The sequence below is a fragment of the Rhinopithecus roxellana genome, chromosome 3, assembly GCF_007565055.1.
Source record: "Rhinopithecus roxellana isolate Shanxi Qingling chromosome 3, ASM756505v1, whole genome shotgun sequence".
In the NCBI taxonomy this organism is placed as follows: Eukaryota; Metazoa; Chordata; class Mammalia; order Primates; family Cercopithecidae; genus Rhinopithecus; species Rhinopithecus roxellana.
The window spans coordinates 71,734,862-71,747,458 of NC_044551.1; the positions used below are offsets into that span (position 1 = coordinate 71,734,862).

The 12,597-nt window shown below is 35.2% G+C and overlaps 1 protein-coding gene across 5 annotated transcripts in view; it reads right to left on the reverse strand.

Moving 5' to 3' along the window:
• RICTOR (RPTOR independent companion of MTOR complex 2) overlaps positions 1-12,597 on the reverse strand; it is a 130,566-nt gene that overhangs the window by 37,966 nt on the left and 80,003 nt on the right. For all 5 annotated transcript variants that reach the window (XM_030926793.1, XM_030926792.1, XM_030926789.1 and 2 more), the window contains 3 exons: positions 6,656-6,825; positions 3,373-3,440; positions 288-355 (listed from right to left, as the gene is read on the reverse strand). In XM_030926793.1, coding sequence (XP_030782653.1) covers positions 288-355; positions 3,373-3,440; positions 6,656-6,825 — 306 coding nt within the window. The remainder of the gene's footprint in view (positions 1-287; positions 356-3,372; positions 3,441-6,655; positions 6,826-12,597) is intronic.

A 12,597-nucleotide genomic window follows, 5' to 3' on the forward strand; every position in this document is an offset into this window, starting at 1 on the left:
CATGCTTAAATCTTTTTAATTGTCCAGGTAATCATTAGCACAGTGACTGGCAAATAATTGATAAATATGTGTATACTGATCATAATATTAGCTAATTCCTATTGACTATTACAAATTTTCTTCACCATATTTTAATAATTTTGTACGAATTCCTTTGGTTCTAATAATAACACACAAAGTAAGACTAGATTAGCATCTAAATTAGATGCTACAATAATAATTTAACATTTGAAAAAGCAGTCTAGTTTTTCTTCTTGGATGTTATAAAGCAATGTAGAGTAACCTACCTGCCCATGATCGGAATGTTGCTATGATTCCCATTTTACTGGCTAGAAATCGTGCTTCTCTGTCTTCTCTGTTGGGGGTGGGGGGCAGGGGGGAGAATCAATGAAATAAAATGTTAAAATGAGTTTTTTCCTGCTACTAAATCATAAGAGCTATCATTAATGTTTAAACATTTACACATAAAATTAAAACAAGACGTTAACACAAAAGATCAGATCTACACTAAAGCAAATCAGCCAATTATAAACTGACTTTGAACTTAAATTCACAACATCGTTTAAGTCATAAATTCTGCTTTTCTACTCAGTTCTATATTCCTGCTCTCTCTGAAAGCTATTCGTAGATAAGATTTAATTAAGCATTAAGTCTGCTTAATAAGCATCTGTGGTACTAGGCTGCCCCTTAGCAAAGAAAATTATCACATAAACCTCTTAATTTTAATCACACACACTCTTTACTTCACAATCTTTGCTCTAAACTTATTTGAATGTTTCCAACAAGCAAGTTCAACAACCTATATAGTCACTGAAATGTTATGAAATAACTACATATTAACATCACCAGCTACTTTCTTCCTTGACAATATGTACCCAACTGTGTCCATTATTCCTTCCTCTATAATAGTTATGACAATTAATTAAGCAATTGAATTTTTTATATCTGTTAAACATTTTTCATGGTTGGTTTATGGCCAGTTTCAATACTTAATAGCAATTTTGTGTCTCTATTCATGTCACTCCAACCATCATGTCTGCCCTGTCGATTGTCTCTTTTTTCCTGTGCCACCTTTTTTTTTATCTTTCCTGCTTAAATTCTTAATGGTTGTGAGCATACAGAAAATCACAGAACTGGGAAAAACAGCAACAAAAAGTAGAAGGAATAAAGAGCAATGACAGAAAATCTAATTACATATTAGTGAGCAATTACACAGTCTACAAAAGTGGATTGAAAAGCTCAAAGAAAAAGACTAAGCTATGTAGCACCAGTTAAAATGAGAAAATAACAGAAAAGAAAATGGGGGCGGGGGTGGCTTGGAAGGGAGAATCAGACACCTATGTTAAGCTTTCAGCGCTCTTTCTCTTGAAAAAGCTGGTGACATACATAGACTGTCTGGTAATCCATCTCTAACCTATTAAACTTGTAATATTTTAAAAATCAGTCATTTCCCTGTTCCCTGGTCATAATGTACCCTTATTTACAGGCCTGATATCTACCTGCCTATATACTCCAGAAACTCAGAAGAAAGTATAGAACCAAACAGGAAAGGAAGGATTCTGATGGAATAGCCTCACCTTCCCAACTCTAAAAAATATCTAGGTTCACCTATTGTCCATCATCATATGCAGAATTCTATAAATGGCCCTATCCCAAGATTCCATGACCTGATCTCTGGGTCCTGTGAACATGATGAGATATCACTGCTATGACTGTGACTATGTTTATGTTATATTGTCTAGTAGAGCATAAGACAGGGTATATATCATATAGCAGGCTTGATCTAATTAGAGAGCTTTCTCTAGCTGGTAGTCAAAGAAAAAGTCAGAGAGGCTGAAGGCACTAGAAAGATTCCAGCATTGTTGCCTTTGCAGAGGGAGGAGACCGTATGCCGAGGAATGTGGGAGGCCTAGAAGGTGAAAGTGGCCCCAGCTGACAGCCAGTAAGGAAAAAGGCATAGCAGTTGTACAGTAGCAAGAAACTAAATTTTCTCAACAATCTGAATGACCTTGGAAATGGATTCTTCACCAGAGCCTCCAGGAAAGAGCTGAGCCAGACTTCTGACCTATCAAACTGTAATCTAATAAACTGGTATTGTTTTAAGCCATCATGCTTATTGTTATTTGGTGTGCAGCAACAGAAAACTCATATACTCTCCGTCAATAAGAGAATGTCTATATTTCAAAAGAAGCCAATAAAGGGTCTTACAAATTCCAATTCATAACTAAAGTTTGCAAGAATAAGTCTGTGAAGTCTTAGAGGACGTCTGCTTGGATCTCTTAGCTTAAAGTAAATCATGGTATGTTAGGGTGTGATAATTGAGTTCACAATGATGGATGTGACTAAAGGTATGAAACCACTATTTTGTTTTTGAGACAAGAGTGTCGCTCTGTCGCCCAGGATGGAGTGCAGTGGCACGATCTCAGCTCAATGCAACCTCCGCCTCCCGGGTTCAAGCAATTCTCCTGCCTCAGCCTCCAGAGTAGCTGGTACGACAGGCATATGTCACCATGCCCAGCTAACTGTTTTTGTATTTTTTAGTAGAGACGGGGTTTCACCAGATTGGTCAGGTTGATCTCAAACTCCTGACCTCAGGACTGTCCGCCTGCCTTGGCCTCCCAAAGTGCTAGGATTACAGAAATCACTATTTTTAACGCAGGAGAAAAAATGAAAAACATTTCCCTGGCAATGTTATAAAATTTAGGGAGGAATTTAAAAACCTATACTATGTATCACAATAAGTTTATGTGGACAATAAACTAATTGAAGTGCAATAAAGTCTACCAGAAAAACACTAGATAACACATTTAATGGAAATGTGTCATTTGCAAAATCTTTACAGAGTGCTTTTATTTGATCCCCAAATTAGTTTAAAGTTATCTCCAAATACCTAGTGAACATGTGCCTTTCTCTCCAAAAACACCCTGAAAATTATACTCTCATTTCTAGATTATAATCTTTACTCTACTCTCATTTATTTCTGTATTAAGCTTACTCTCAGAAGTCTACATATTACATCATTCTGCTGACTCAGTAAGTTAAGGTCACTCTTCATTCTACCTACTGTTATTTCATTCTTTTAGTTTTTTAATGTAATTATACTAAAATATATACAATACAAAAACAATGACCTTGGTTTCTGTCACAGTCTATCATATATTTTTTGAAATAAGAAATTATTCTTTACATTTCTCAAAGCTTTAAAATTTTTAAACCACAGTAAATTATGAGAGAAATACAACATAATTCTATAAAACAGAAAATTTATTTAAACTCACATTTCTCTGGCTGTACATGCAATCACGCAAACCTAAAAGCTTTAGTATTAACATATACATTATCTGAAAATTATTAGGAACCAATATTACTTACTTGAGCTGTCCTTCAGCTGTATCTGGACTATGTCTGTAGTGAAAATCAGTATAGGGTGCTAAAATTCTCTATTTAAAAAAAAAAAAAAGGAAGAAGAAGAAAAGTCTTTATTTTAAAATGCGTCCTTCCTGTAACAAACTAAAATTCATTCCATTTCTCTCTATCTTTAATGGGTTTACCGCCTGAGGGACTTATTTCTTCTAACTCATCGTCGGGGAACATGTTGGGTGATTTTTTTATATGTACAAATTGAAGTTCTGAACTTTTAAATTGAGATTTAATATGTATCTAAAACTCATTTTCTCAAACTGAGCACACTCATGTAACTAGCACTAAAGAAAACGTTATAGGCATCCTCAAAGCTCTATTATACCTTTGTAGTCACAATCAGTATCTATCCCAAGATAACCATCTTGACTTCTGACACTATAATTAGTTTTGCCTGTCTTTGAAAATTTAGATAGTTCTATTAATGAACTGCATGTTCCTTTTGTTGCTGGTATAAAGAAAATCCAAATTATTTTTGTGTGTTGTTGTTTGTATTCAGCAACCTTGCTAAAATAACTCATTACTTTAGAATTTAAGAGATGGGATCTTACTCTACTGTGCAGACTAAGGTGTAGTGAGTGGTGTGATCACAGCTTACTGCAACCTTGAATTCCTGGGCTCAAGCAACCCTCCCGCCTTAGGATCCAGAGTAGCTGGGATTACTGGCTACTTTAGAACTACTATATTTTATTAACAAACTTCCCATCTTGTCTTCGGCATTACTGTGGACATGAATTTTAGTTCTAAATATAATTTAAAATATAAGAGATTAATAATTGCTTTCAACAGTCATGACTCTTTTAAATCTAGTCATATATTTACTTTTTCTGGTGCTCTTCATTCCTTCCTGCATTTCTCTGTCTTGGGTCATTTTCCTTTTAACTGAGGATTCCCTTTAGCCTTTCTTTATGTCTCCTTTTGACAACAAATAATATTTATTAATGTATACAGTTTCAGTGACTTAAGAATCTAGGAGAGGCTTGGCTATATGGTTATGGCTCAGGGTCTCATAAGATTTCAGTCCAAGTGTTAGCCAAGCCTGTAGTCATCTGAAGGCCTGACTGGAGCTAGAGGATCTGCGTCAAGAAGTGTTATTCACAAGGTGCTGATTGTTGGCAAGAGAGCTCAGTTCCTCCCTATGTATTATCTCATTTGTTTTCTGAGCTTTATAACATGAAGCTTTATCAGTTTTAGAAAGAAAGTTTTGGCCACTGTCTCTTTGGATCTTTGCTTCTGCCAACTTTTTCTCTCCAAAGACTGCAATTATGTTTTATCCCTTTTGTGTTGTTCAATTTTCTTTCTTTTTTCTCTCTGTGCTTTACTGTGTGTGAATTAACATTATTTTTGTTTTACCCTTGGATATTTTTATTGACTTCTCTTTCAGTTTACTAATAATATCTTCCTGTTCAAACTGAATTTTAATTTCACTGTGCTCTGAATTCCAGATATCATATTTTCAGTACTAGAATTTCCATTTGATTCTTTTCACATATCCAATTATATGGTGAAATTCTCCATTATTTCATGTATTTTATTTATCTTCTTGAACAAATTAATCGGGGTTGTTTTAATGTCTTTTTCCTCTATCTGAATTACCTGCAAGCATGTTTCTATGGATTGTTTTTTCTTTTGGGTTTTCAGTCACACAGTCATGTCTTTTTAAATGACTAATTTCTGACTGAATGTGCACTTTATAAAAGGCTCCAAGTGATGTTATCTCCCACTCAAGATGGTTTATTCTTTCCTCTGCTAGACAGGTAGATTAAGGGGATGATTACCTTATTCTAATGCCCAACTAAGTTAAATTGAGGCTACAATGTAATTTTGATAAGACTAAGCAGACCTCTGGTTTTCCTGTGTTTGAGGTTTGTTTCATTTATATAAAGGCTTTGCTAATCCACTGTATGATATATAGGAATAAAAACGCAGCTGGCTGGGCATAGTGGCTCATACCTGTAAGCCCAACAGTTTGGGAAGCGGAAGTGGGTGGACTGCATAAGCTCAGGAGTTTAAGACCAGCCTGAGCAACATGGCAAAGTCCTGTCTCTACAAAAAATGCAAAAATTAGCCAGGTGTGGTGGTACGTGCCTATAGTCCCAGCTACTCAGGAGGTTGACATGGAAGGATCGCTTGAGTCCGGGAGGTCTAGGCTGCAGTGAGACATGATCGTGCAACTACACTTAAGCCTGGGCAACAGAGTGAGACCCCATCTCAAAACAAAACAGAAAACAAAACACAAAGCCTATACATATTATCTTTTATTCATCTCTCTAATTTTAAAATTATAGTTTTCTTACTTGATAAGAAAAAAAGTAAAGCTAAACAAATTATAAAATATCAACAGTGCCAGTTTATTCCCATAGGATTCCAACGAATAATGTACTTGAAATCACTTACTAAGAATATTTTACTAACACTGTCAGTTAATAACATAGGCTGATGTCAATTTTATAACGTGAAGCGTTTTTAAAAATAGTCCTGATAAAAACAGAACACTTCAGTTTCAAAAAATGATTTGGAAAAACAAATTAGGGGACAATCAATCATTTATATCACACATGATTTCATATCTAAATACAAACAAATCCTTGATTTAAACTGACTCCAAATACTATATTCAAAAGACAACAATGCAATACATGCACAGGAAGAAACTATAATATAGTGCATAATTCTGTTCCAACCTCCCCTACATACTTCCTTATAAAGAAAAGTATACAGTAGCCTTATTACTTTTGACTAACTGTAATAAACCCTACTTGAATCAGTAAAAAATTTAAAAGGTATTTACAAAATATACATATATGCTTTCTTTCTAATAGATATAATTAGTTGCTAACAAAGTGCTTCCAACTTCAGATAATTTTAGTAGGTTTCATATGGTATAATTGGCAGGAGCTATTCACAATGTACTAAAGGCCTTAAAAGCAAATGGTAATGTTAAATAGGTAAATTTCTTACATAACTTTATTTGTACTCTAATTTGGTTCATAAACTTTTCATATATAATACAAAAATAAAATTTACTTTACACATTGACGAAATATTAAGAGTAATGTTTTCAATTCAGTCCAAACTGAATGATCTGTAAAATAGAGCTGGGAACAAATCAGTCTTGGCTAATTTAGGTTTGATAATTAATGTAGTACTGCATCTATAGAATTTAGTACTTCAAAGTAAAAGTATACATTTATAATCATATTTTAAAACTAGGAAAGAATATTAAAGTTCCTACCTCTAATTCTACATCTGCTCGCACATACTGTCGAGTCTTTGGATGATTAAGAAGGTGCAAAATTGTAGTAATTAGGGCCTCATTTATTCGACTTAATTGGCAATCGATCACATTTTTCAAGATGGTGTTTAGTCCACCTCGAAGGGCCACCACCTCTGGATTCTGAAGTGCTAAAATAAAAGAGAAAAACTTAACATATTATATTTGGGGTAATTATTAAAAGTAATAAAAAATCTGGGCTTTAAAATTTAATTGCCTTTCTGACTTGAAAAACTTTCTAATAACAACATTTATAAGAACAGGTAGATAAAAGGACAAGTGGATAAAGAGTCACTGAATATACTTCCCCAAAACCAAAACCTGATTTTTAAAATATCTTTGGATTGTCTTTTCATACCCTTTGTCCATATAATACTAGAATGGCTTTTTTTTCCTATCAATTGCAGGGAGTTCTTTATAAGGTAGGGATATTAGCCATTTATCTGTCTCAAATCTTTCATCTGTGATTTAACTTCAGATTTTGTTTAAAATGGTCTATTTGATTTCTCTATGTTTTTATTAAACACACACACAGAACACACAGTTTAGTAATTTTGAGCTCAGAAATTTCTTGCTCCAAAGATGTCCACTCAACATACAGAACTCTCATTATCCTAGAAAGATCTCTCACATTACTTTCCAGTGAGTCCTCCTCCACTGCACAGGCCGCCACTGTTCTCATTTGTACCCTTACAGATTAGTTGCGTCTTCTTAAGAATCAATTTGACAAAGTCAAAAGTACTCCCCAAACACACAAACAAGTCATACACAGTTCTTATAAAATTTGTCTTATATATTTTCTTTTCTACTTTAAAAATAGTATTGCTTTTTCTAATTACTGATTACTGTTGAAACACAAAAATCTGTCAAATCTGTGTTTTCACATAGTCCTACTACCTAAAATTAAGTTGGTTTTTACTTGAGTTTTTTTATATAGAAGATACCATCTACAAAGTAATACTGTCTCCTTTCCAATATATACACATATTTTATTATTTTGGCTAATAACCTGGCTAAAAGTTTTAAAATAATGCTAATAGTTACAAGGATGTGGTATTTGTAGAAATTCACCATTAAGAATAGCATTGTTGATTTGAGATAAATATTCTTGAATGCTAACAAAGTAGCCTTCTAATTATATATCTATCTAGGTATATGTGTATCTGTACATGTACATAAAATGCTAGTTACATAATAAGAAATTTGTAGGTGCAGTGGCTCATGCCTGTAATCCCAGCACTTTGGGAGGCTGAGGCGGGTGGATCACAAGGTCAAAAGATGGAGACCATCCTGGCCAACATGGTAAAACCCCGTCTCTACTGAAAATACAAAAAAAAAAATTAGCTGCGCGTGGTGGCAGGTGCCTGTAGTCCTAGCTACTTGGGAGGCTGAGGCAGGAGAATCGCTTGAACCCAGGAGGCGGAGGTTGCAGTGAGCCTGAGATCGTGCCACTGCACTCCACCCTAGTGGCAAAATGAGACTCGATCTCAAAAACAAAAAAACAAAAAAAAAAAGAAAAGAAATTTTTATCTTTTTAATGCTCTAAATCAGATTACACTATGTAGGAATTAACTGTTTTTTTTTTTTTTTTTTTTTTAAACAAAAGTACATGGATGAGGTTTTTTGAAGCAATTTTTTCATAAATTTTTTCAAATACTTCTATAGCTTTTGAGCTATTTGTATTTTACAATTTGTGAGTAACCAGAAATTAAAATTTATCCTGAAAATCCATTCATTTTATTAAGTTTCAAATACACATAAAAAATATTCTCTTCATTTCCTTATTCATCTTTTGTATTTCAAACTTTTGGGTTTTCTAAACATTTGTGGATTTTACTTTCTTATTCCAATTAACAATTTAGATTACATAATCTATCTTGTTCATTAATTAAGACTTCTAGTTTTATTGGTTTTTCTCCATCTGCTTAACATGAAGTGGATTTTTTTTTCTTCTCTTGGTATTTCTTGAGTTATACTGGCTCACTCATTTATTTTGTTTAATTATAATGCACTTTATAATGAAAAATTAACTTTGAGTATAGCTTTCCAGGCACCCAGGCAGTCCTACCAATTGGCACACAGTCAAGTTTTACTATTTTTTTTTTTTTTTATTTCCCTAATCACAGTTCTGACTCTTGTGTCTAAATCAACAAATATTGTGGTCTTTTTAAAAAATCCTCAATGGTAGGTTTTGGTTCTCTTTTTTTTTTTTTTTTTTTTTTAGCTTAAACTTTTGTTATCATTTATCATCTCAAGAGGGAATGTAACCAACACCATTCCTACTTTAGGTGGTGGAAAAAATATCTTTTCTTGTCACTTAAAATTATATTTCTTTGATAATAAGTAAGGCTGAACATTTAAAATATGTTGTTGTTGGTTTTTGTTTTTTTTTTTTTTTTTTGGATACACACTCGAGCTCTATCACCCAGGCTGGAGTGCAGTGGCGTGATCTTGGCTTACCACAACCTCCGCCTCCCAAGTTCAAGCGATTCTCCTACTTCAGCCTCCTGAGTAGCTGGGGCTACAGGTGTAGCTTTTTTTTTTTTTTTTTTTTTTAAAGTAGAGATGGGGTTTCTCCATGTTGGTTGGCCAGAATGGTCTCGATCTCTTGACCTCGTGATCCACCCACCTTGGCCTCACAAAGTGCTGGGATTACAGGTCTGAGCCACCACGTCTGGCCTCGAGTTTATTATTATTAGGCATATTGGATTGTTTACTGTTTTTAACCCACATCAAGAATGATATGGTTTGGCTCTGTGTTCCACCCAAATCTCATCTCAAATTGGACCCACGTGTCGAGGAAGGGACCTGGTGGGAGGTGACTGGATTATGGGGCAGTTTTCTCCATGATACTCTCGTGATAGTGAATCTCACGAGATCTGAAGGTTTAAAAGTGGCACTTCCCTTTCGCTCTTTCTCCTGCTGCTATGTAAGACATGCCTCACTTCCATCACCTTCTGCCACAATTTTAAGTTTCCTGAGGCCTCCCAAGTCATGCAGAACTGTGAGTCAAATAAACTTTTATTCTTCATAAATTACCCAGTCTCAGGTAGTTCTTCATAATAGTGTGAAAATGAACTAACACAAACATACAGAATAACTAATGTTAGACAGCCAGACTTTAGTCGATTCTATTATATAATATTACTGGAATTCAGACAATTCCTATGCTAACTTAATGATGAAGAAAAGTTTAAAATTTACAGAATTTTAATGTCACATTGAAATTTTTTGTTAAATCACAAGTTCTCTACTTCCCTACCAGAAATACGCTTTTTCATATTTTTGTAACAATAAAGAATTCATGTATTAAAGGCCTTAAAAATGTTATATATCCAATCATGTCATCTGCAAACAGACAATTTGACTTCCTCTCTTCCTATTTGAATACCCTTTCTTTCTTCCTCTTGCCTGTTTGCCCTGGCCAGAACTTCCAATACTATGTTGTATAGGAGTGGTGACAGAAGGCATCTTTTTTTTTTTGAGACAGAGTCTCGCTCAGTCGCCCAGGCTGGAGTGCAGTGGTGCGATCTCGGCTCACTGCAAGCTCCGCCTCCCGGGTTCACGCCATTCTCCTGCCTCAGCCTCCCAAGTAACTGGGACTACAGGCACCCCCCGCTACGCCCAGCTAATTTTTTGCATTTTTAGTAAAGACGGGGTTTCACCGTCTTAGCCAGGATGGTCTCAATCTCCTGACCTTGTGATCCGCCCGACTCAGCCTCCCAAAGTGCTGGGATTACAGGCGTGAGCTACCGCGCCTGGCGGACAGAGGGCATCTTTGTCTTCTGCCAGTTTTCAAAGGGAATGCTTCCAGCTTTTGCCCATTCAGTATGATATTGACTGTGGATTTGTCATAAATAGCTCTTATTATTTTGGAATACATTCAATCAATACATAGTTTACTGAGAGTTTTTAGCATGAAGGGGTGTTGAATATTTTACTGAATGCCTTTTCTGCATCCATTGAGATAATCATGTGGATTTTGTCATTGGTTCTGTTTATGTGATGGATTACGTGTACTGATTTGCATACATTGAACCAGCCTTGCATCCCAGGGATGTGGCCGACTTGATCATGGTGGATAAGCTTTTTGATGTGCTGCTGGATTTGGTTTGCCAGGATTTTATTGAAGATTTTCACATCAATTTTCATCAGGGATATTAGTCTGAAATTTTCTTTTTGTTGTTGTGTCTCTGCCAGGTTTTGGTATCCGGATGGTGCTGGCCTCAAAAAATAATTAGGAAGGAGTTCTACTTTTTCTGTTGTTTGGAATAGTTTCAGAAGGCATGGTACCAGCTCCTCTTTGTACCTCTGGTAGAATTCAGCTGTGAATCCATCTGGTTCTGGGCTTTTACTGGTTGGTAGACTATTAATTACTGCTTCAATTTCAGAACTTGTTATTGGTTTATTCAAGGATTCAACTTCTTCTTGATTTAGTCTTGGGAGGGTGTATGTGTCCAGGAATTTATCCATTTCTTCTAGATTTTCTAGTTTATTTGCGTAGAAGTGTTTATATTGTGGGATTGGTGGTGATATCCCCTTTACCATTTTTTTTTTTTTTTTTTTTTTTTTTTTTTTTTTGCATCTATTTGATTCTTCTCTCTTTTCTTCTTTATTAGTCTGGCTAGTGGTCTAGTGGAGAGTTAAAGTCTCCCACTATTGTTGTGTGGGAGTCTAAGTCTCTTTGTAGGTCTCTAAGAACTTGCTTTATGAATCTGGGTGCTCCTATATTGGTTGCATATATATTTAGGATAGTTAGCTCTTCTTGTTGCTTGGATCCCTTTACCATTTTGTAATGTCCTTCTTTGTCGTTTCTGATCTTTGCTGGTTTAAAGTCTATTTTATCAGAGACTAGGACTGTAACCCATGCTTCTTTTGCTTTCCATTTGCTTGGTAAATATTCCCCCATTCCTTTATTTTGAGCTTATGTGTGTCTTTGCGCGTGAGATGGGTCTCCTTCCAAAGTCTCAGGATATAAAATCAATGTGCAAAAATCACAAGCATTCCTATACACCAATAATAGACAAACAGAGAGCCAAATCATGAGTGAACTCCCATTAACAATTGCTACAAAGAGAATAAAATGCCTAGGAATACAACTTGCAAGGGAGGTGAAGGACTCTTCAAGGAGAACTACAAACCACTGCTCAAGGAAATAAGAGAGAACACAAACAAATGGAAGAACATTCCATGTTCATGGATAGGAAGAATCAGTATCGTGAAATTGACCATACTGCCCAAATCAATTTATAGATTCAATGCTATCCCCATCAAGCTACCACTGACTTTCTTCACAGAATTGGAAAAAACTACTTTAAATTTCATATGGAACCAAAAAAGACCCCATATAGCCAAGATAATCCTAAACAAAAAGAATAAAGCTGGAAGCATCACGCCACCTGACTTCAAACTATACTACAAGGCTACAGTAACCAAAATAGCATGGTACTGGTACCAAAACAAATATACAGACCAATAGAACAGAACAGAGCCCTCAGAAATAACGTCACACATCTACAACCATCTGATTTTTGACAAACCTGACAAAAATAAGCAATGGGGAAAGGATTCCCTATTTAAAACTGGTGTTAGGAAAACCGGTTAGCCATATGCAGAAAAATGAAACTGGACCCCCTTTTCACAACTTACACAAAAATTAAATCGAGATGGATTAAAGACCTAAAACCATAAAAGCCCTAGAAGAAAACCTAGGTAATGCCATTCAGGACATAGGGATGGGCAAAGACTTCATGACTAAAACACCAAAATCAATGGCAACAAAAGCCAAAATTGATAAATGGGATCTAATTAAACTAAAGAGCTTTTGCACAGTAAAAGAGTCAACAGGCAACCTACAGAATGGGAAAAATTTTTTGCAATCTATCCATCTGACAAAGGACTAA